Below are 24,505 nucleotides of genomic sequence, written 5' to 3' on the forward strand. Positions count from 1 at the left end.
ACAGCACAATGTTGGCATTTTAAAATAATGCTTGGTTTTCCACTTTTCTGTGAGATCTGGCCACCATATTCCTCATAAGAATTCATTTGTACTCTGACTTTTAAAATCATTACCTATTGAAATAAACAGGATGTGGTGATTTTCTGAAAACATTATTGATAGAGGAAGAGAGGTGACTGCGATTGAACTGAGAGTAGAACAAGTAACTCGGTCATGCTGGGTTCAGATTATTGTTGCAGAAAACACAACAATTCTCAAAGTATGTGAACTTCAACATAAATAGAATCAGCAACCTTGAATGCTCAGCCACAGGACCCTCTCCTGCCTGCTCTCTGCCCCTCTGGTGGGGACTTATGTTCCTTCTGTAGGTTCCCAGAGGCCCTAGTGCCTCCTCTTCTACAGTTTATCCCACCAAGCAGTAATTGTCTGTTTGCCTAGTCATCTCTGAGATTTTCATTGGCAGAGAAATAGACTTCAACTGCTGTCTCCATGGTGATATGTAGTACCAAACACACAGAAGGGTGGCAGTGAGTGAATGAGCAAGTGGGATTGAGGAAGCTACTCAGTATTGCCATGATCATTGTCTTTGCCTAATGTGAGTAGGGTTTATGGTTGCGGCATTTCTTATGTAAGACTTCGATTTCCAGCTGGCAAAATTGAAGAAATAACCACCAAGCTGAGAGCCATGAGATTCTAGATGGTTCTTCTAAACCATTGTAAATGAATTCTGAATGATAATGGCACTTTCTATTGTACTTTTTTCCTAGGCAGTTTCACTTCTATTTGGTAGTTGGAAACATAACCTTGCTGAACCTGTTTCCTTATAGCAATAGCTAGCATTTATAAAACATTTAGTATATTCCACCCTGCCCACTGTGCCAAGCCTTTATGTGGATTATCATAGTTAACTTTCACAACAACCCGATGAAACAGGTGATATGTAGGTGCTGGGAAAATGGAAGCTTAAGGAGGTTGGGTAACTTGCCCGAGTTCACACAGATATCAAGTAAAGAACTCAGGCTCAAAACCACTCAGGCAAGCTCTAGCACTGGGCTTTTTATCATTTCCCAATGCTGTCCTGTTCTGTTTTTTTCAAAGCATTTATCTCCGTGTGAAATTTTTATTTATTTGTTTCTGTACTAGAATGCTTACTCCTTGATTTCAGAGACATTGCATCCCCAGGTGTAAGACAGCACCTGGCACCAAGTAGATGCTCAATCAGTATTAAATTAATGATGAGGTACTGCCTTCTGGATGGAGTAAGAAATAAAGGATAAGGTTACCAGATAATTTGTAAGTGCTTAACAATTGTTACATTCTATGAATATACATTTTAGGAAATGATTTGTTCAAATAGAAAACTCCCCAAACTGCTTTAAAAGGTGGCTTACAAAAAATTATTAATATCCCTTCATGAAATATCCATCCACACATGTAGGAATTTTGACTATACACTAACACAAGTTCTACACTGAGTTTGAGGTTGATGCAGTTTCACAACCTTCTTGGGGTGCAGGGCGGGGGATTGTTTTATGTTGCTGATATCTAGTGTGTTATCCCTTTAAGGTGCCGAAAACAAAACAAAGCAAACATCAATCCCTGCTTGATTTAGAGGGGTAGGTGCCAACCTAGTTTTGCTACGAGCAGCTCCACGTTCTAAGAAGATCTTGGCTCTTTCCCAATTCTCATTTCTCTCACTAGCCAATTATGTCTGGTAATTGCAAATGAAAGAAGAATGTAGACAAAAAGATATTATACAGAACCACAGAGAACCTGAGGCCGACAGGAGCTGCCTGGGCCATTGCATCTCTGGAAGCTGAAGCTGTTTTTGGTGAACTTTCCTATCATCCCTCCTTTTCTCCCTTTTCTATTTTTTTGAGTCCTCACCTTTTATCCCGTTACTATCTCCTTCCTGAATATAGCCTGCTCACTTAGTAGTTAAGTGAAAAAAAAATCTAGCCACTGCAAAAGCAGTATGTCTTTCTGCCAGTGACACAGTCCCATTGACTTGCGTTCACATCTCCCAAACCCACATTTTGAAACATCCCATCTCCCTCTGTAACTCCATAACTTCTCTAAGACCCACCCAGCACTACAACCTAGGTTTTGAATATTCTGTGCCCTCTGTGCCATCAATATTAACATTCTGTGATTCTAGAACTACTTTCTTTACACAGGATTTACTAAATAATTCATTTCTTTGAGAAGTTCTTAAGTATAATCTTCTTTGTTTTTCTGGAAAAGTACATCACTTAAACATTTCAAGGGCACATACTTGAAATGAATGCACAGGCTGTGACATTTTTCCCTGCCATGTCCTTTAGTTGAGCCCTGCATGTCTCCGCCTTTGGAATAGTCTCAAACCAGAGTTTGGGACCTTGTTCTTTCATGTTGGAGCAGAGTTCCTATCATTACTTATATATATATTTATTTATTTACTTATTTGAAATAGTGTCTTGTTTTGTTGCCCAGGCTGCAGTGCTGTGGCATGATCACAGCTGACTGCAGCGTTGACCTTCTGGGCTCAAGCTATCCTCTCGAGTGGCTGGAACCACAGGCACACACTACCACACCTGGCTAACTTTTTGTAAGGACAGGGTTTTGCCATGTTGCCCAGGCTGGTCTCAAACTCCTGGGCTCAAACAATCCACTCACCTCACCCTCACAAAGTACTGGGATTACTGGCATGAGCCATCATATCCTTATTTCACTTAATGTAGTTCACTCTATAATTCTGTAGTTGTTTTTGAAATGTTAATTGCCATTTGTTATCTTTACATTCAGATTATATTCAATGCCCATATTGTATGAGGAAGTTTAATGAAGCCGCAGCCAACCGACATATTAATTTCTGCAAGGATCAGTCTTCTCGCCGAGTCTTTAATCCAGCTCAGACAGCAGCCAAATTGACATCCAGAGCTCAGGTAACTCTCTCTCCCCAGGTGTTGGCTCTTGTGCCCTTGCATGCCTGGGGTGAGCAGGTAGAATTCCCTAGAGAACCTCAATTACCCATCCTAAGAAGTGTAAGGGTGAAGAGAGCTGATCACCATTGCTTATCCCTATGGGAGCTGACTTCTTTTGAAGGAAAATGTTTTCCAGCTAATGGCACCTTTGGGTGTTGTAGAAAAAAAATTTCTAAAGTATTTGAAGCCTTTGGGTGAAGACTTGAATATATAGTGTTTCTATAGTATTATGGCAAAACTGTTTATCAAACAGTAGGTATCAACCTTAACCATCCAGAAAAGAATTGCGAATCTAAAGTGAAACTGCCTGAGTGGGACAGGCTGTCCCAAGGCAACTTCCCCACAGGTCATGTGTTTTGCTCTGTAGAGGAGGGGTCTTCACCTTTTATTTAAAGTCACAGAATCAGCAAGTTAAAGGGATATGTGAAAGAATGGAAGCAGCTGTTATAATTAGGTGCAAATCGGTAAAATAACAACCTGAAGTGGAAGACAGTAGATTTATAAACCACAGAACTGGAGCCAGCAAACAGCACCATACACATCAAAGGTCTCAGGTACATACCTACAATATAGCATGAAAACTATTCGTTTCATAGACATGCTTAGATGCCATGAAAAGTTGGTTTGAATACTTTAAGTGTATACAGACTGTTTGTTTATTTTTGAGACAGGGTCTCACTGTGTTGCCCAGGCTGGAGTGCAATGCTATAATCATGGCTCATTGCAGCTTTGACCTCCCAGGCGCAGGTGCTCCTCCCACCTCAGCCTCCTGAGTAGCTGAAACTACAGGTGCATGGCACCACGTCCGGCTAATTTTTTATATTTTTAGTAGAGATGGGGTCTCACTGTGTTGCTCAGGCTGGTCTCAAACTCCTGGGCCCAAGCGATCTGCCCCCTTCAGCCTCCCAAACTGCTAGGACTACAGGTGTGAGCCATCGTGCCTGGCCCCTGCAGCCGGTTTAGAAAGCTTCTGGTTAAATCTGATATCTAATGGGGTGGGACCCTTTCCAACAAAAGCGGATCCCACAGACTGTGGATCCTGAGCTCTAATCCCATAAGCATTAGAGAGTTATTGACTATCACACGTGTACCAGAAACTGTGCTAGCTACTGGTTGATCAAGAATTTGTCATTGAAAGATGGAGGAGGACTTGGAGCTGGTACAGTTAGCATATATAGGAGAGCTATGGAAGAAGAAGTCACTGCAATTCCTGGAAGTCTTCAAAGGCAAGCAAACGTTTTGCCCTTAAATATCAAAATGGGTTCACCAGCCTAGAATTGGGGTTGGGAAGTGCTTTATGCACAAAACATCCAGTTTGTGGCCTGAGGCACCCATCTAGGGGGCTAAAGCATACAGTACCTATGAAAGAGGTACAGGATGCCGGATGTGGTGGCTCATGCCTGTAATCCCAGCACTTTGGGAGGCCGAGGTGGGCAGATCACCTGAGGTAGGGAGTTCGAGACCAGCCTGACCAACATGGAGAAACCCTTTCTCTATTAAACATATAAAATTAGCCGTGCGTGGTGGCACATGCCTGTAGTCCCAGCTACTTGTGAGGCTGAGGCAGGAGAATCACTTGAACCTGGGAGACGGAGGTTGTGGTGAGCCGAGATCACGCCATTACACTCCAGCCTGGGCAACAAGAGCGAAACTCTGTCTCAAAAAAATAGAAAGAAAGAAAAAAAGAAAAGAGGAAGGGAGGAAGGGAGGAAGGAAGGAAGGAAGGAAGGAAGGAAGGAAGGAAGGAAGGAAGGAAGGAAGGGAAGGAAGGACAGGGACAGGCAAGATAGGCAGCCAGATCTAGAAAGGCTTTAACTCAAGTCCTTTAACTCAAGGAGGAAAAGAGGAATTGATTGAAGAGACACCCTAAAATCAAGGACAGCCAGACCTGAGGTCCTGGAAGCAGGAACTGGAAAGTCCTCAGGAAGTCAGGCAGTCCTCCTTTGCACTTTGCCATCCTGTCTCTTCCTCCTGCTATTCACTGCCTTCTGTTCTCTCTGAAGATGGGGTTTCTTGGCCTTTCTGTCCAGTTGGCCTCATGTGTCATCCTGCAGGGAGTGTGGGTTGGGTGAACAGTGGAGGCTGGAGTGACATGGAACTGGCTTTTAAGGAAGGTCACTTTTGCAACTTCTGTTCCACATGGATTAATGAGAGACCAAGTAGGACCCACCACAACAGGGAAAAAATGAGGGCCTAGAAGAGGAAGATTAATAGGGTGTGTGGGAGGGAGAATCTAAGAAATAATTGGTGAGACTGAGAAAATGATTAGACATAGGATAAAAGAGGGGATCAGGGTTGACAATAAGGTTTTCAGCTCCAGAGCCTGGACAGATAGGAAGACAATCTCTGTAGATAATAGAACACAGGAGGGAGGACATATTTGTGTTGAGGGGCAGTGGTTATGATAAACACAGTTTTATAGATTCAGTTTTGTTTTTTGTTTTTGGTTTTGAGATGGAGTCTCACTCTGTCACCCAGGCTGGAGTGCAGTGGCGCAATCTTGGCTCACTGCAACCTCTGCCTCCCCGGTTCAAGTGATTCTCCTGCCTCAGCCTCCCAAGTAGCTGGGATTACAGTCACCCACCACCACTCCCAGCTAATTTTTGTATTTTTAGAAGAGACGGAGTTTCACCATGTTGGCCAGGCTGGTCATGAACTCCTGACCTCAAGTGATCTGCCTGCCTCAGCCTCCCAAAGTGCTGGGATGACAGGCATGAGCCACCACACCTGGCCTAGATTCAGTCTTGACATCTGAGATAGCATGGGAAGAAGTGCAATGTAGAAAAAGCCAGGATTCTACATTCAGTAGTCAGGGTTTGAATTTCTTTTTCTTTTCTTTTTTTTTTTTTTTTGAGATGGAGTCTCACTCTGTTGCCCAGGTTGGAATGCAGGGGTGCAATCTCGGCTCACTGGAACCTCTGCCTCCCGGGTTCAAGCAATTCTTGTGCCCCAGCCTTCCAAGTAGCTGGGATTACAGGCACCAACCACCATGCCTGGCTAACTTTTGTATTTTTAGTAGAGACGAGGTTTCCCCTTGTTGATCAGGCTGGTCTCGAACTCCTGACCTCAGGTGATTCGCCTGCCTTGGTCTCCCAAAGTGCTGGGATTATAGGCATGAGCCCCCGTGCCCGGCCAGGGTTTGAATTTTAATTCTATAATTTAGGTAAACTTGGCCGAGTTACTTAAATTCTTTGAGATTCACTTTAATCTGTCAAATGGGGTTAATCATGTGTGCCTTGCTGAGTTGTTGGGGGACTTATAGATAAGTGAAGGACCCAGTTCAGTGTCTTGCACATAGGGGCTCCTCCTTTCCTCTCTCTACATTACCCCACCCTCCCCTTCTCCAGTAGCCTTTTTCTAGTTGATACGACTGGCACCATACCTTTGGAGGAATATGACTACTTTGGGCTTGATTACAGCCTAATTATGGAAAAGTTTCTATGTATAAGTCTACCTACATTCTGTAAAGCAGTAAAGGGTGAATTACATTTCTGCAAATGGTTCCTCTTACCGGTCTCCATAGTTAGTCGGCTTTAGTGGGGCCAAAGAGAGCACAGGAAAGCAGCAAACGGAAGTGTTTTTATTCCTGAAGAAGGCCAGCTGGCTGTCAGTGTAACTAGTGACTTGGCCCCATTCCTCTCCTTGTTTTCCAGAGCTGAGTGGTGATTGGGAACACAGAAGAAAAATTGCTTGCTTTGTGAATTCCTTCACTCACTGTAGAGTATATCTGAACAGCCGTATTTGTTTCCCTTGTGCCAGCTTCACCACTTTGGGGCCTTGTCTAATAGTGAGGCTTACTCAAAAATGGAACAGGAAAGGAGGGGTTGTTTCAGTTTTGAAGGGCTGTTAACAACACAGCCGAAATATGTTTCTATTTTAAACATAATCAGCTTTTAAAATGTGTCATACCCTTAACCAAAAGAGACCAATATGGGCCTCTAAAAATAGCTTTATTTGTATGAATGGGGATGAGCTGCGTGTTATAGTCTCTCAGCCATTCTTACCCAAGTGAGAATTCTCACTTGGGGTAACAGGTTATCTTTATACTGCAGTTTCCATGGAACTGGAGGTGGGATCAGTGACAAGGTGAAAGGAGCATGTGAGAAACCTTTTGGTCCTTATTTTGTTTTAATATAACTATTCTGCTGCTGCTGCTCTGCAGGGAGGGGGATGGTATAGGGATGTTGTAATTTCATGCTTAAAACATTTGCTGCCTGCCGATCTGTTTTTCTTCTCTGTTCATGTTACAAAAAAAAAAAAAACTGTCTTCAACTGTAATGAAAAAGTAAAATGTTCTTTAACCTTTATTGACATTAAGTGATTTCTTATGTCTCCATACAACTAATTTTATAGGATAAATATACCACTAACAACCCCAAGGGCTTCATTATGGAAGGGAGGCTTCAAAACCCAGATATGGCTTTGAGCACCAGCTGGGAGGACAAGAACCAGGCTAACTGAAGTGCAGGGTGTGTGTCTGTCCCCTTTTCCTGGATTCAGGGAGTCCCTACAGATGATGCCAGTCTGCTGCTGGTGAAGTGGGAACAACTGTACCTCCTATGTGGTACCTGAGGTTACAGAAGGTGTTCTCTTTGTCTCTCTTTCTTTCTCTCCCTGTAGGGTAGGGCTCAGATGGGTCCAAAAAAAGAACCAACTGTTACTAGTGCCGTGGGAGCTTTGCTGCAGAACAGGGCCCAGGTGGCCACAAATGAAGTCCCAACCAATTCCGGTGAGTCAGAGAGTGCATTTCAGCTCTCAAATGATGGGGGTCAGAGGAGATCACTGTTGGGTTTGGGATTCACCGGTAGTCTGCAAAGGCTCTAAGACATTCACTGTTGCTTCTGGATGCAAAGATATTTGGGTTAGAGGTTAAAGCTTATTTGCCAAAAGGGAGTATTTCTTAATTTATCAGGATTACACAATTTTCACAATGTAGAAGTCAAATTCCATTACTGCAATGGGAGGCTAGAACCATTGTTCTCCGGTCTAGTAAAACTGAGGAGATTGAAAACAAGAGAAGACCATGTGTCTTATGTTTGTGTTGAAAATAAAGGGAAAGTTTCTTGTCTAGAAATAAATACAGATCCTCCTTAATGTATGATGGGGCTATGTCCTGATAAGCCCATTGTAAATAGAAATATTGTAAGAAAAAATGCATTTAACACCCCAATTTACTCATGTAAAGTTGAAAAATCTTATGTCAAACTATCATAAGTCAAGAATTTCTGTACAGTCATCCCTCGGTATCCACAGGGAATTGGTCCCAGGGCCCTAGTGGATACCAAAACCTGAGATGTTCAAGTCCCTGATATAAAATGGTGTAGAATTTGCATATAACCTAGGCACATCCTCCTGTATACACTAAATCATCTCCAGATTACTTATAATACCTAAGGCAATATAAATACTATGTAAGTAGTTGTTATGCTATATTAAAATTGTTGTATTATTTTTTATTATTGGTACAGTTGTGTTTTATTTATTTATTTATTTATTTTTAAATGTTCTCCATCTGTAGTTGTTAAATCTGCAGATGTGGAACCCATGGGAACAGAGGCTAACTGTAATTTCTTCAAAGTAGCAGCAAGGCAGAACCATAGGAGCCATCCTAATGGGGATGAGGTGGTATCTCATTTTAGTTTTAATTTGCATATCTATAATGATTTGTGAGGTTAAGCCTCTTTTCAAGTGCTTATTGATCATTTGTATATATTGCTTGAAAAAATGTCCGTTCAAGTCCTTTGCCCATTTTTGAATTGTTTTTGTTGTTTTGGTTTTTGCTAACTTAATCCCCAGTTTAATTAGTTGTTTTTGTTGTTGACTTTTAGGAATTCTTTATGTATTCTGGATATTAATCCCTTATCAGCAATATGGTTTATAAATATTCTTTTGTTTCCTATTCCATGGGTTGCCTTTTTACTCTGTTGATATTCTTGTGTGTGTGTGTGTGTGTGTGTGTGTGTGTGTGTGTGTGTGTGTGTTTTGTTTGATTTTGAGACAGGGTCACTGTTGCCCAGGCTGGAGTACAGTGGCACAATCATAGCTCACTACAACTTCAACCTCCCAGGCTCAAGTGATCCTCCCACCTCAGCCTCCCAAGTACCCAGGACTACAGGCATATGCCACCATGCCCAGATAATTTTAAAATTTTTCGTAGAGATGAGTTCTCACTATGTTGATATTCTCTTGATTCATAAATTTTTAAAATTTTCGTGAAGTCCAATTTGTCTATTTTTCTTTGGTTGCCTCTGGTGACCAAGAAATCCAAGAAATTGGATTAATCTTTGCCTAATCCAGGGTCAGAGAGGTTTACTCCTATGTTTTTGTCTAAGCTAAGGCTAGCTTTAGATCTTACATTTTAGGTCTTTGATATATTTTGAGTTAATTTTTAATATATGATGTTAGGTAATGGTCCAGCTTCATTCTTTCGAATGTGGATGTCCAATTTCCCCATTCAACCAATGGTCTTGCACCCTTGTCAAAAATCATTTGACTATGTATACAAGGGTTTATTTCTGGACTCTGTTCTGTTTCATTGGTTTATATGTCTGTCTTTATGCCAGTATTACATTTCCTTGATTACTATAGCTTTTAGTAAGTTGTGACATAAGGAACTATGAGTCCTCCAAGATACAGCCAAGATTGCTTTGGCTATTTGGGATCCCTTGAGATTCCATGTGAATTTTAGGTTGGGCTTTTTTATTTCTGCAAGAAACATCATTGAGATTTTAACAGTGATTGCACTGAATCTGTAGATTGCTTTGTTTAGTACGGACATCTTAACAATAGTAAGTCTTCAAATCCATGAACATCTAATATATTTCTGTTTATTTATGTCCTGTTTGTTGGTGTTTTTTTTTTTTTTTATCATGAAAGGGTGTTGAATTTTCTCAAATGCTTTTTTATGCATCAGTTGAGTTGATGGTGTAATTTTTGTCCTTTATTCTGTAAATGTAGTGTACATTGATCAATTTTCATGTGTTGAACCATCCCTTTATCCCAGGAACAAATCTCACATGGTCATGGTGTATAATCCTTTTAACATGCTACTGAACTTGATTTGTTAGTATTTTATTGAGGATTTTTGCATTAATGTTCGTAAGAAATATAGTTTTCTTATAGTGTCTTTGAAGTCAGGATACCCTTGGCCTTATGGAATGAATTAGGAATGTTCCTACTTCTTAATACGTTTGGGAAAAGTTTGAGAAGGTTTGGTATTAGTTCTTCTTTAAATGTTTGGTAGAATTTACCAGTGAAGCTCTCAAGTCTGGAGCATTTTAATGTCTAAGATTTTTTATTATTAATTCTATCTCCTTACTAGTTATAAGTCTACTGAAATATTCTATTCGTTCATGATTTACTGTAAGTAGGTGTTTTGTTTTTTAGGAATTGATCCATTTCATCTAGATTATCCGATTTTTTGGTATATATTTTTTCATAATACTTTCATGAAATCCTTTTTTATTTCTATAGCATTGGTAGTTTTATCTCCACTTTCATTTCTGATTTTAGTAATTTGTGTGTTTTCTCTTTTTTAATTTTAACTTTTTTTTTTTTTTTTTTTTTTTTTTTTTTTGAGAGAGAGAGCCTCACTTTGTTGCCAAGGCTGAATTGCAGTGGCGAAATCTTTGCTTACTGCAACCTCCATCTCCTGGGTTCAGGCAATTCTCCTGTCTCAGCCTCTCCAGTAGCTGAGACCACAGACACACACCACCACACCTGGCCAATTTTTGTATTTTTAATAGAGACAGAGTTTTGCCGTGTTAGCTAGGCTGGTGTTGATATTCTGGCCTCAAGTGATCTGCCTGCCTTGGCCTTGCAAAGTGCTGGGATTACAGGCGTTAGCCACTGTGCCTGGCCCCTCTCTTTTTTTTAATTAGTCTATCAAGCTAATGGTTTTCTTTTTAAGTTCAGGGGTACATGTGCAGGATGTGCAGGTTTGTTACATAGGTAAACATGTGCTATGGTGATTTGCTGCACAGATCATCCCGTCACCTAGGTATTAAGCTGAGCATCCATGAGCTATTCTTCTTCATGCTCTCCCTCCTTCCCCCATTCTCCAACAGGCCCCAGTGTGTGTTGTGCCCCAGCGTGTGTCCGTGTTTTCTCATCATCCAGCTCCCACTTATAAGTGAGAACATGTGGGATTTGGTTTTCTGTTCCTGCATTAATTTGTGGAAGATAATGGCCTCCAGCTCCGTTCATGTCCCAGCAAAGGACACCATCTCATTCCTTTTTATGGCTGCATAATATTCCATGGTGTATATGTACCACATTTTCTTTATCCAGTCTACCATTGATAGACATTTAGGTTGATTCCATGTCTTTGCTATTGTGAATAGTGCTACAGTGAAAATACATGTGCACGTATCTTTATAATGGAATGATTTATATTCCTTTGGGTATATATTCAGTAATGGGATTGCTGGGTCAAATGGTATTTCTGCCTCTAGATCTTTGAGGAATCAACACACTGTCTTCCACAATGGTTAAACTAATTTACAGTTCCAGCAACAGTGTAAAACTATTCCTTTTTCTCCACAACCTTGCCAGCATCTGTTATTTTTTAACTTTTTAATAATAGCTATTCTGATTGGTGTAAGATGGTATCTCATTGTGGTTTTGATTTGCATTTCTCTAATGTTCAGTGAAGTTGAGCTTTTTTCATATGTTTGTTGGCTGCATGTATGTCTTCTTTTGAGAAGTGCCTGTTCATGTCCTTGGACTACATTTTAATGAAGTTGTTTTTATCTTTTAAATTTGTGTAAGTTCCTTGTAGATGCTACGTATTAGACCTTTGTCAGATGGATAGATTGCAAACATTTTCTCCCATTCTGTAAATTGTCTGTTCACTCTGATGATAGTTTCTTTCGTGGTGCAGAAGCTCTTTATTTTAACTAGATACCATTTGTCACTTTTTGCATTTGTCCCAATTGCTTTTGGTGTCTTCATCATGAAATCTTTGCCCATGCCTATGTTCTGAATGGTATTGCCTAGATTTTCTTCTATGGTTTTTATAGTTTTGGGGCTTTACATTTAAGTCCTTAATCCATCTTGAGTTGATTTTTGCAGATGGTGTAGGGAAGGGGTCTAGTTTCAATTTGCTGCATATGGCTGGCCTGTTATACCAGCACCATTTATTAAATAAAGAATTCTTTCCCCATTGCTTGTTTTTGTCAGGTTTGTTGAAGATCAGATGGTTTTAGGTGTGCAAACTTATTTCTGGCTTTTCTATTCTGTTCCATTGGTCTCTGAGTCTTTTTGTACTAGTGTAATACTGTTTTGGTTACCGTAGCCTTGTAGTGTAGTTTGAAGTTGGGTAGCATGATGGCTCCAGTTTTCTTCCTTCTGCTTAGGATTGTCTTGACTATCTGGGCTCTGTTTTGATTTCATATGAATTTTAAAATAGTTTTTTTCTAATTCTGTGAAGAATGTCGGTGGTAGTTTAATGGAAATTGCATTGCATCTATAAATTGCTTTAGGCAGTATGTCAATTTTCATGATATTGATTCTTCCTATTCATGAGCATGGTATATTTTTCCATTTGTTTATGTCATCTCTGATTTCTTTGAGCAGTGGTTTATAGTTCTCTTTGAAGAGATTCTTCACTTCCCTTGTTAGCTGTATTCCTGGGCATTTTATTCTTTCTGTGCCAATTGTGAATGGAGGTTCACTCATGATTTGGCTCTCAGCTTGCCTGTTGTTTGTATATAGGAATGCTAGCAATTTTTGCACATTGATTTTGTATTTTGAGACTTTGCTGAAGTTGCTTACCAACCTAAGAAGCTTTTGACCTGAGAAAATGGGGTTTTCTAGATACAGGATCATGTCATCTGCAAACAAAAATAGTTTGACTTCCTCTCTTCCTATTGGAATCCTCTTTCTTTCTTTTGTCTGATTGCCCTGGACAGAACTTCCAATACTATATTGAACAGGAGTGGTGAGAGAGGGCCTCTTTGTCTTGTGCCAGTTTTCAAGGAGAATGCTTCCAGCTTTTGCCGAATCAGTGTGATATATGCTGTGGGTTTGTCATATATGGCACTTATTATTTTGAAGTGTGTTCCTTTAATAACATAGTTTATTGAGAGTTTTTTATATAAAGGGATGTTGAGTTTTATTGAAGGTCCTTTCTGCATCTATTGAGATAATCATATCTTTAGATCTGTTTGTGTAATGTATCACATTTATTGATTCGTGTACATTGAACCAACCTTGCATCCCAGGGATGAAGCCTACTTAATTGTAGTGGATAAGTTTTTTGATATGCTGCTGGATTTGGTTTGCCAGTATTTTGTTGAGGATTTTTGCGTTGATGTTCATCAAGGATATTGACCTGAAGTTTTTGTTGTTGGTGGTGTATCTCTGACAGGTTTTGATGGTGGGCTCTTGTAATCCCAGATACTCAGGAGGCTGAGGCATGAGAGTCACATGAACCTGGGAGGCAGAGGTTGCAGTGAGCTGAGATTGACCCACTGCACTCCAGCCTGGGTGACAGAGTGAGACTCCATCTCAAAAAAGAAAAAAAAAATGATTTAGGGAAGATTCCCTCCTTTTCAATTTTTTGAAATAGTTTCAGTAGAAATAGTACCAGCTCTTCTTTGTACCTCTAGTGGAATTCATCTGTAAATCTATCTTGTCCTGGGTTTTTTTTTTTTTTTTTTTTTTTTTTTTTTCTGACTGGCAGGCTCTTTTTTTCTGCCTCAATTTCAGAACTTGTTATTGTTCTATTCAGGCATTCTGTTTCTTCCCTGTTCAGTCTTGGGAGGATGTATGTGTCCAGGAATTTTCTTCTAGAATTTCTAGTTTATGTGCATAAGGTTGTTTATAGTATTCTCAGATGGTTGTTTGTATCTCTGTGGGATCAGTGGTGATATCCCTTATCATTTCCAATTGTGTTTATTTAAATCTTCTCTCCCTCTTTATTAGTCTAGTTAGCAGTCTATCTATCTTATTAATCTTAAAAAAACAGTTATTGGATTCATTGATTTTTTTGAAGGGTGTTTTTGTGTTTTTACTTTCTTCAGTTTAGCTCTGATCTTGATTATTTCTTGTCTTCTACTAGCTTTGGGTTTGTTTGCTCTTGGTTTTCTACCTCTTTTAGTAGTTAAGTTGTCAATTTGAGATCTTTCTAGCTTTTTGGTGTGGGCATTTAGTGCTATAAATTTCCCTCTTAACACTGCTTTAGCTGCAACCCAGAGATTCTGGTACATTGTATCTTTGTTCTCATTAGTTTAAAAGAACTTGATTTCTGCCTTAATTTCATTATTTGCTCACAAGTCATTCAGGAGCAGGTTCCATGTAGTGTTCAGTTTCCATGTAGTGGTGTGGTTTTGAATGAATTTCTTAATCTTGAGTTGTTCAGTTTCCATGTGATGTGGTATGCTTTTGAGTGAATTTCTTAACTTTGAGTTCTAATTTGATTGTGCTGTGGTCTGAGAGACTGGCTGTTATGATTCAGCTCTTTTGCTGTTGCTGAGGAGTATTTTACTTCTGATTATGTGATCAATTTTAGAGTCAAGTGGCAATGAGAAGAATGTATATTCTGTTGTTTTGGGGTAAAGAGTTCTTTAGATATCTATCAGGTCCAGTTGATCCAGAGCTGAGTTCAAGTCCTGAATATCTTTGTTAATTTTCTGTCTCGCTGATCTGTCTAATAGTGTCAGTGCAGTGTTAAAGTCTCCCACTATCACTATTTGCAAGTCTAAGTCTCTTTGAAAGCCTCTAAGAACTTGCTTTATGAATCTACATGCTCCTGTATTGGGTGCTCATATATTTAGGATAGTAAGCTCTTCTTGTTGAATTGAACCCTTTACCATTATGTAATGCCCTTCTTTTGTCTTTTTTGATCTTTGTTAGTTTGTTTATTTTTGAGATGGAGTCTCACTCTGTCTCCCAGGCTGGAGTGCAGTGGCACAATCTTGGCTCATTGCAGTCTCCACCTCCTGGTTCAAGTGATTCTCCTGCCTCACCTTCCCAAGTAGCCAAGATTACAGGCACCCACCACCATGTCCAGCTGTTTTTTGTAGTTTTTGTGGAGACAAGCTTTAACCATGTTGGCCAGGGTGGTCTTAAACTCCTAATCTTAGGTGATTCGCCTGCCTCGGCCTCCCAAAGTGCTAGGATTACAGACATGAGCCACTGCGCCCAGCTCTTTGTTGGTTTAAAGCCTATTTTGTCAGAAACTAGGATCGCAACCCCTGCTTTTATCAATTTTATATTTGCTTGGTAAATTTTCCTTCATCCCTTTGTTTTGAGCCTATGTATGTCTTTGCAAGTAAGATGGGTCCTTGAAGACAGCATACTGATGGGTCCTGGTTCTTTAACCAGCTTGCTGCTCTATGTCTTTTAATTGGGCCATTTAGTCCATTTAAATTGAAGGTAAGTATTGTTATGTGTGAATTAGATCCTGTCATCATGATGCTAGTTGGTTATTTTGTAGACTTCTTTCTGTGTTTGCTTCATAGTGTCACTGGTCTGTGTATTTCAGTGTGTTTTTGTAATGGCTTGTAACGGTTTTTCCTTTCCATATTTAGTGCTTCCTTCAGGAGCTCTTGCAAAGCAGGTCTGGTGGTAACAAATTCCCTCATCATTTGCTTGTCTGAAAAGGATCTTGTTTCTCCTTTGCTTATGAAACTTAGTTTGGCTGGATATGAAATTCTGGGTTGGAAATTCTTTTCTTTAAGAATGTTGAATTTTGACCCCCAGTCTCTTCTAGCTTCTAGGGCTTCTGCTGAGAGGTCTGCTGTTAGTCTGATGGCTTCCCTTTGTAGGTGACCTGGCCTTTCTCTCTGGCTGCCCTTAACCATTTTTTCTTTCATTTCAATCTTGGAGAATCTGATTATTATATGTCTTGGGGATGATCTATCTTCTCATGGAGTATTTTAATGGGGTTTGCTGTATTTCCTGAATTTGAATATTGGCCTGTCTTGCTAGGTTGGGGAAGTTCTGGATTATATCCTAAAGTGTGTTTTCCAACTTGGTTCCATTCTCTCTGTCTCTTTCAGGTACGCCAATCAGTTGTAGATTTGGTCTCTTTACATAATCCCATATTTCTCAGAGGTTTTGTTCATTTTTTTTCATTCTTTTTTCTCTATTCTTGTCAGCCTGTCTTATTTCAGAAAGATAGTCTTCAAGCTCTGAGATTCTTTCTTGCTCTGAGATTTTTTCTTCCACTTGGTCTATTCTGCTATTAATATTTGCGATTGCATTGTAAAGTCCTATAGTGTGCTTTTCAGCTCTAACAGATTAGTTATGTTTCTCTTTAAACTGGCTATTTTGGCTCTCAGCTCCTGTATTATTTTATCGTGATTCTTAGCTTCTTTGCATTGGTTTACAGCACGCTTTTTTTTCTCAATGAAGTTTATTACTCACCTTCTGAAACCTACTTCTGTCATTTCAACCATCTCAGCCCAGCCCAGTTCTGAGCCCTTGCTGGAGAGGTGTTGCAGTCATTTTAAGGAAAAGAGGAACTCTGGCTTTTTGAGTTTTCAGTGTTTTTGCATTGATTCTCTCTCATCTTAGTGGGTTTATCTACCTTTGATTTTTCACGCTGCTGACCTTTGGATGGGTTTTGTTGTTGTTTTCTATTTGTTTGTTTTTCTTTTAACATTCTGGCAACTCTTTCATAGGGCTGCTATGGTTTGCTGGGGATCCACTCTAAACCTTAGTTTTCTTTTTTTTTTTTTTTTTTTTCTGTACCTTGAGGTATCACCTGTGAAGCCTGTGAAATAGCAAAGATGGCAGCCAACTTTTTCCTCTGGAAGCTCTGTCCCAGGGGTCCTGACCTATTGCTGGCCCAAATTTGCCTGTAGGAGGTGGCTGAAGACTCCTGTTGGGAGGTCTTACCTAGTCAGGATCAGGAACCCTCTTAAAGAAGCAGTCTGCTTTTGATAGAGCAGCTATGCTGTATTGGAGATCCCTTCAGTCCCTGATCTGTTTGGGCTCTCCAAGGCCTACAGGCTGGACAAGCTGAGAAGCCAAATGGCCAAGTTGGGAGCCTGCCCCACCCTTCAGACACTTTGTCCCAGGGAGAACACAGGCCAGGGTGACCAGAGGCCACTGTGGGTGGGACCTGACTGGGAGTACCTGCCCCACAAGGAGGAGTGGATCAGGGTCTTGCTTAAAGAAACAGTCTGGCCATACCTCAACAAAACAGCTGTGCTGTGGTGATGAGCTGCCTCTGCCCCTGTCAACTTGGTCTCTCCAAAGCCCAAAGGCCAGAAGGGCTAAGTTATCCAACCAACCCAGGTGACAGCCCTCCCCTCCTCTGGGCACTTCATCCCAGGGAGAGATCAGAGCTCTGTCTCTAATATGTGCAGGCAGGCATGGCTGGAGGGTCCAGCTGGAAGGTTCTGCCCAGTGAGGAAGAAACAGTCTGGCCATGATCTGGCAAAGCTGCTGTGTTGCACTTCTAGGGAAACCATTCCTCGTCTGGACCGTTTTGACTTTCCAAAGCCCACAGGCTGAAATGGCTGAATTCACTGAACAGCAGAGGTATTGCCCTCCACTCTCCTCTTGAGGCTCCATCCTGTCTCAGGCAGGCTCCACTCTGTTGCTGATGGCTTGCTGGAATTCCAAGACAGTGGGTCTTATCTTGTGAGGTGTGGTGGAAGTGGGGTCTACAGAATGATGCTGCTTGGCTCCCTGGATTCTGCCCCCTTCCTAGGGGTATATGTGGACCACCCACCTTGCCTGAGTTGCAGAAAGACTGGTGTGTTTAAAGTTCCTGGGTTTCTGTGTGTGCCTGAGCAGTTGCTCTGCCAAGTCTCTACCCAGTTCTAAGTGACAGATCCAAAGCTCTGGTGCGTGGGCTCACAAGGGGATCTCCTGATCCACAGGTTGCAAAGATCCATGGGAGAAGCATGGTTTCTTGGGTCACATAGTCACTAATTGCTTCCCTTGGCTGGGGATGGGGGTTTCCTTGGCTCCATGTCAGTCCTGGTGGGCCATCGCACCACCCTACTTTTCTTCATTCTCTGTGTATTGAGTTGATTCCCTAATTAGTACCAATGTGAGAACCTGGATGTTTCAGTTAAAGGTGCTGTCTTCACTTGCCTGTTTTGTTCCTCTCTGTGAGTGCTGTGGACCACAGCTGCTTCTAATCGGTCATCTGGGCCCCTGCCCCCATGGTTTTTCAATTTATTGATTCTTTTCAAAGAACCAACTTTTGGTTTTATTGATTTTTCTCTCTTATTTTTCTATTCTTGATTTCATTTCTCTCTGTCTAAACTTTATTATTTACTTTCTTCCACTAGCTTTTGATTTCATTTGTTCTTCTCTGTTTCCATAATTTGCAAAGTTGGATTGTTGATTTGAAATCTTTTTTGTTATTTTAATGTACGCATTTATAGGTGTAAATTCCCCCTTAGCACTGCTAAGTCCCATAAGTTTCAGTGTGTTTTTTCTTGAGCTTCATTCATCTCCAAATATTTTCTAATTTCTCTTGTGATTTCTTCTTTGATACATTGGTTGCTTAAGAGTATGTTGTTTAATTTCCACAAATTTATGAATTTTATAGTTTTATTTCTGCTTTCTCTCACTGTGGTTGGAGAAGACACTTCATATGATATATGTCTTTTTAAATTTACTGAGACTTAATTTGTGGCCTAACATGTGGTTCATTCTGAAAAATGTTGCATGTGCCCTTGAGAAATATATATTGCTGTTTTTGAGTAGAGTGTTCTGTATATGTCTGTTAGATCTAGTTGGTTTATTGTGTTAAGTCCTCTATTTTCTTACATATCTTTATCTAGTTGGTATTGGGGTGGGGTATTGAAGTCTCCAACTATTATTGTAGAACTGTCTATTTCTCCCTTTAGTTCTGTTGATTTTTGCTTCATATATTTTTATGGTCTGTCAGTAGGTTCCTCTTTGTCTCTTGTAATCTTTTTTGATTTAAAGTTTATTTTGTCTAATATCAGTGTAGCCACTAATATTAGTGGCCTCTGCTCTCTCTGGTTATTATTTGCATGCTATATCTTTTTCCATCCTCTCAATTTCAATCTATTTGTGTCTTTGGATCTAAAATGAGTATTTTATAGACAACATGTAGTTTTATTCATTCTGTCAATCTCTGCCTATTGCTTGGACAGTTAAATCGATTTATATGTCAAGGAATTACTGATAAGGAGAGACATTTGTCATTCTGATATATGTTTTGTATATGACGTATAGCTTTTTTGTTCCCCATTTCCTGCATCACTGTTCATATGATTTGGCTGTGTCCTCACCCGAATCTCATCTTGAATTCCCATGTGTTGTGGTAGGGAACTGGTAGGAAGTAATTGAATCACAGGGGGCATGCCTTCCCTGTGCTATTCTCATGGCAGTGAGTAAGTCTCATGAGATCTGATGGTTTTAAAAAGAGGAGTTCCCCTGCATAAGCTCTCTGTTCTCTTTGCTGCCGTGTGAGGTATGCCTTTCACTTTCCACCATGATTGTGAGGCCATCCCAGCCATGTGGAACTGTAAGTCCAATAAACCTCTTTCTTTTGTAAATTGCCCAGCCTTAGGTATGTCTTTATTGGCAGCATGATAACAGACTAATACAGTAAATTGGTACCAGTAGATTGGGGCGCTGCTGAAAAGATACCTGAAAATGTAGAAGTGACTTTGGAACAGGGTAACAGGCAGAGGTTGGAACAGTTTGGAGGCCTCAGAAAAAGACAGGAAAATGTGAGAAAGTTTGGAACTTCCTAGAGACTTGTTGAATGACTTTGACCAAAATACTGATAGTGATATGGACAATGAAATCCAGGCTGAAGGGGTCTCAGATGGAGATAAGGAACTTGTTGGGAACTGGAGCAAAGGTTCCTCTTGTTATGTTTTAGCAAAGAGACTGATGGCATTTTGCCCCTGCCCTAGAGATTTGTGGAACTTTGGACTTCAGGGAAATGACTTCAGGTATCTGGCAGAAGAAATTTCTAAGCAGCAAAGCATTCAATATGTGACTTGGGTGCTGTTAAAGGCATTCAGTTTTAAAAGGGAAACTGAGCATAAAAGTGTGGAAAAGTTGCAGCCTGCAACTTTTATAGCACAGGAAAGACTTGCCCCCGTGATTCAGTTACTTCCCACTGGGTCCCTCCCAAAACACATGGGAATTCAAGATGATATTTGGGTAGAGACACAGCCAAACCATATCATTTTGTACCAGCCCCCCCAAATCTCACGTCCTTGCATTTCAAAACCAATCATGCCTTCCCCACAGTCCCCCAAAGTCTCAACTCATTTCAGCATTAATTCAAAAGTCCATAGTGCAATAGAAAAGAAAATCCCATTTTCTGGGGAGAAATTCAAGCTGGCTGCAGAAATTTGCATAAGTAATGAGGAGCTGAATGTTAGTCCCCAAGACAATGAGGAGAATGTCTCCATGGCATGTCAGAGCCCTTTGTGGCAGCATCTCCCATCATAGGCCCAGAGGTTTAGGGGGAAAAATGGTTTTGTGGGCTGGGCCCAGCATCCCTCTGCTGTGTGCAGTCTAGGAACTTGGTGCCCTGTGTCTCAGCTGCTCCAGCCCTGACTAAACGGGGCCAAGGTACAGCTCAGGCTGTTGCTTCAGAGCGTGGAAGCCCCAAGCCTTGGCAGCTTCCACGTGGTGTTGAGCCTCTGGGTGCACAGAAGTCAAGAATTGAGGTTTGGGAACTTCTGTCTAGATTTCAGAAGATGTATGGAAACACCTGGATGCCCAGGCTGAAGTTTGCTGCAGGGGTGGGGCCCTCATGGAGAACCTCTGCTAGGGGAGTGTGGAAGGGAAATGTGGGGTCAAAGCCCCCACACAGAGTCCCGACTGAGGAACCGTCTAGTGGAGCTGTGAGAAGAGGGCCGGCTGCCATCCTCCAGACCCCACAATGGTAGCTCCACTGATAGTTTGCACCATGCACCTGGAAAAGCCCCAGACACTCAACACCAGCCCACAAAAGCAGCCAGGAGTGGGGCTGTATCCTGCAAAGCCCCAGGGGTGGAGCTGCCCAAGGCTGTGGGAGTTCACCTCTTGCATCAGAGTGAGCTGGATGTGGGACATGGAGTCAAAAGAGATTATTTTGGAGCTTTAAGATTTGACTGTCCCTCAGGTTTCAGACTTGCATGGGGCCGGTAGCCCCTTTATTGGGCCAATGTCTCCCATTTGAAATGGCTGTATTTACACAGTGCCTGTATCCCCATTGTATCTAGGAAGTAAATAATTTGCTTTTGATTTACAGGCTCATAGACAGAAGGTAATTGCTTTGTCTTGGATGAGACTTTGGACTGTAGACTTTTGAATTAATGCTGGAATGAGTTAAGACTTTGGGGGACTGTTGGGAAGGCATGATTGGTTTTGAAATGTGAGGACATGAGATTTGGGGTAGGAGGGGCAGGTACAAAATGATATGGTTTGGCTGTGTCTCTACCCAAATATCATCTTGAATTCCCATGTGTTTTGGGAGGGACCCAGTGGGAGGTAACTCATGGGGCAAGTCTTTCCTGTGCTATTCTTGTGATAGTGAGTAAGTCTCATGATATCTGACGCCTTTAAAAAGAGGAGCTCCCCTGCACAAGCTCTGTGTTCTCTTGTCTGCTGCCATGTGAGACATGCCTTTCACCTTTCAACATGATTGTGAGGCCTTCCCAGCCATGTGGAACTCTAAGTCCAATAAACCTCTTTCTTTTGTAAATTGCCCAGTCTTGGGTATGTCTTTATCAGCAGCATGAAAACAGACTAATACAACTGTCTTATTTTGTTTTTAGTTGAGTTTTGAAGCAAAACATTTATATTCCTTCCTCATTTCCTTTTGTATGTATTCTGTAACTATTTTCTTAGTGGTTACCATGGGGACTACATTTAACTTCCTAATCTTATCACATTCTAATTTGAGTTTATACCAGCTTATCTTCATAACATACAAAAACTGCTCCTTCAGCAACTTCTTTTCCACCCATTTTGGTTGTTGATTTCACAAAATTACATCTTTATACAGGTTGAATGTTCCTAATCTGAAAATCTGAAATGTAAAATGCTCCTACATCTGAAACTTTTTGAGCACTGACATGACATGCAATTGATTTTTGGATTAGTGATGTTAAACCAGTAAGTATAATGCAAATATTCCAAGATTTTAAAATATTTGCAACACTTTGGTCCCAAGCATTTCAGATAAGGGATCCTTAACTTGTGCTTTGTATACTAAACTATAATTCCTCTATTTGGTCTGTTAAATTATGTATAAAACAAAATGTGGAATTACAAACCAGTTACAATACTAATTTTTAGACTAGTAATTGTTTTTAAAAATGTATTAGTCTCAAATCATGTAGGAAACAAAAAAGTGGAGTTACAAACCATTATTACAGTAGTTCTAGCTTTTATAATTGTCCATGCATTTACCTTTATTGAGATTTTGATTTCTTCATACAGCTTCAAGTTTCTGTCTAGTATCCTCCCACTTCACCTTGCAGGATTCCCTTGAGTATTTCTTGCAGGGCAGGTCTTATGATAATAAACTCCCTCAGCTTTTGTTTGTCTGGAAATGTTTTAATTTCTTCCTCACCTTTTTTTTTTTTTTTTTGGAAGAGACAGGACCTTACTATGTTGCCCAGGTTAAACTCAAGCTCCTGGGCTCAAGCAATCCTCCTACCTCAGCGTCCTGAGTAGATGGGACTAGAGTCATGCACATCTGTGCCCATCTCCTCCCTTACTTTTTGAAGGACAGTTTTTTTGTATATGGGATTTTTGGTTGACAGTTTTTTCTTTTAGCGCTTTGAATATATTGGCCCACTGTGTTTCATTCTCTAAGGTTTCTGTTGAGAAGTCTACTGATCTGATTGAACATTCCTTGTTTGTGACAAGTCATTTTTGTTTTCTTGCTACTCTGATTATTTTTTGTCTTTTTGTTTTGGAAGTTTGATTATAATGTGTCTCAATGTTGGTCTCTGAGTCCGTCTTACTTTTAGTTTTTGAATGATTCTTAAATGTTTATAGTCATGTCTTTTGTTAAATCTGGCAAGTTTTCAGCCATTATTTCTCTCCGCCCTTTTCTCTCTCTGCTCCTTCTGGTATTCCCACAATGCATATGTCGGTCAGTTTGACAGTGTCCCACAGATCCCTAAGGCTCTGTTCACCTTTCCTTAATTTTTTCTCTTTCTCTTCCTCAGACTCAATAATTTCCATTGTCCTGTCTTTAAGTTTGCTGAGTCTTTCCTCTGTTTGCTGAAATGTGTCCTTGAATCCTACCAGTAAAGTTTTCATTTCATTTAGTCTATTTTTCAGTTCTAGAATTTTATTTGGTTTCTTTTCAGGATTTATCTCTGTGGATATTTCCATTTTGTTCACATATCTTTTTCTTGAGTCTCCTCACATCTTTTTTTAGTTCTCTGAACATCTTCAGTTATTTGAAAGTATTTGTTTAATAGATCTGTTTAGTATATCTGCCATCAGGTCTTTTCTGGGAACAGTTTGTGTTGGGTTTTTTTTTCTTTGAAGGGGCTATACTTTCCTCTTTCTTTGTCTGGCTTGTGATTTTCTTTGTTGTAAATTGGACATTTGGACCTAATAATGTGTAACTGTGGAAATTAGATTTTCTCCCTTCTGCAGGGTTTGCTATTCTCTCTCTCTCTCTCTCTCTCTCTCTCTCTGTGTGTGTGTGTGTGTGTGTGTGTGTGTGACTGTCTCTGTGCCAAGGATCAGTCTGAGGTGTCAACTTAAGTAAGGTTTTCTCAGTCTTTTTGAGCCTGTGCCTTTCTCTGGGTGTGGCATGTTCACTTTCTAATTTCCTAATATATGTAATTTTTTTTAAAGCCTAGTTTTTAATGTCTAGCTTCCAAAAGGGGGAAAATATAAAAATAAAAGGAGAGAAGGGCATTATCCCTTTAAATCCCCTGGACGTTACTTCAGCCAGAGGAGAAGGGGCTTACAAAAATGATGGAAGGTACGACAACAATGACCACCTGCCCCTTTGTCCCTCTTTGATCAGAAACAACAATCAGTGATCAGAGAATAAATCTCTGATAGTTAGAAATTTTATTTGGGTTCCTATTTGCCTACGATGGCTCCCACAGGCCATGTCCAGATTGATCCAGGAATATGTGCAGAGCTGCCTGCCACACAGCTGAGGGGTGGAGGATGTGTAGCTGTTGCTATGCTAAGATCTGAAATTGATGAAATTAACTGTATCTTACTGTTCAAGCCTTGCCCTGGAAGTTTTGAGTCTTCAATAGACTCCAGAGTCCAAAATAGTTACAGGGGACACATTCTGCCAGTGCAATTGTTATCTAGGAGGGGAGACAAATTCCTGGCGCTTCCTACTCTGCTATTTTTCCAGAATTCTGACAAGTCATTAGTTTTTTCCTCATTTGGGAAAAACTTAACAATCAGGTAGATATTAGTTTTAAGTAAGAAAAAAATTTAAATTGTATTCATTTGGTAAAACTTTTACTAATAAACTTTTTTTAAAGTACGATGCTAGTGTCCTTCAGAAAAATAAAAAACGATGTCTTTATATTATGGTTTTTTTTTTTATTTTTCAGAGATAATACATATGAGAATGCTTAAAGGAGCAAAAAACACTCCTT

The 24,505-nt window shown here is 40.4% G+C and overlaps 1 protein-coding gene across 5 annotated transcripts in view; it reads left to right on the plus strand.

The window, feature by feature from the left end:
* Positions 1-24,505, plus strand: part of ZC2HC1B (zinc finger C2HC-type containing 1B) — a 96,593-nt gene that overhangs the window by 28,780 nt on the left and 43,308 nt on the right. For 2 of the 5 annotated variants that reach the window (XR_004228942.1, XR_002724748.1), the window contains exons 1-2: positions 6,933-7,062; positions 7,584-7,692. Coding sequence is in view for 1 of the 5 variants with exons in the window: in XM_023183756.1 (XP_023039524.1) it covers positions 2,785-2,924; positions 7,584-7,692 (249 nt within the window). In the remaining 4 variants the exon portion in view is untranslated. Of the gene's footprint in view, positions 1-2,784; positions 2,925-6,924; positions 7,063-7,395; positions 7,433-7,583; positions 7,693-24,505 lie in introns of those variants that run through there. The other 3 variants (XM_023183756.1, XR_004228943.1, XR_004228944.1) reach the window with 3 other exon arrangements.

This window comes from Piliocolobus tephrosceles, chromosome 5 (assembly GCF_002776525.5).
Source record: "Piliocolobus tephrosceles isolate RC106 chromosome 5, ASM277652v3, whole genome shotgun sequence".
Classification (NCBI taxonomy): Eukaryota; Metazoa; Chordata; class Mammalia; order Primates; family Cercopithecidae; genus Piliocolobus; species Piliocolobus tephrosceles.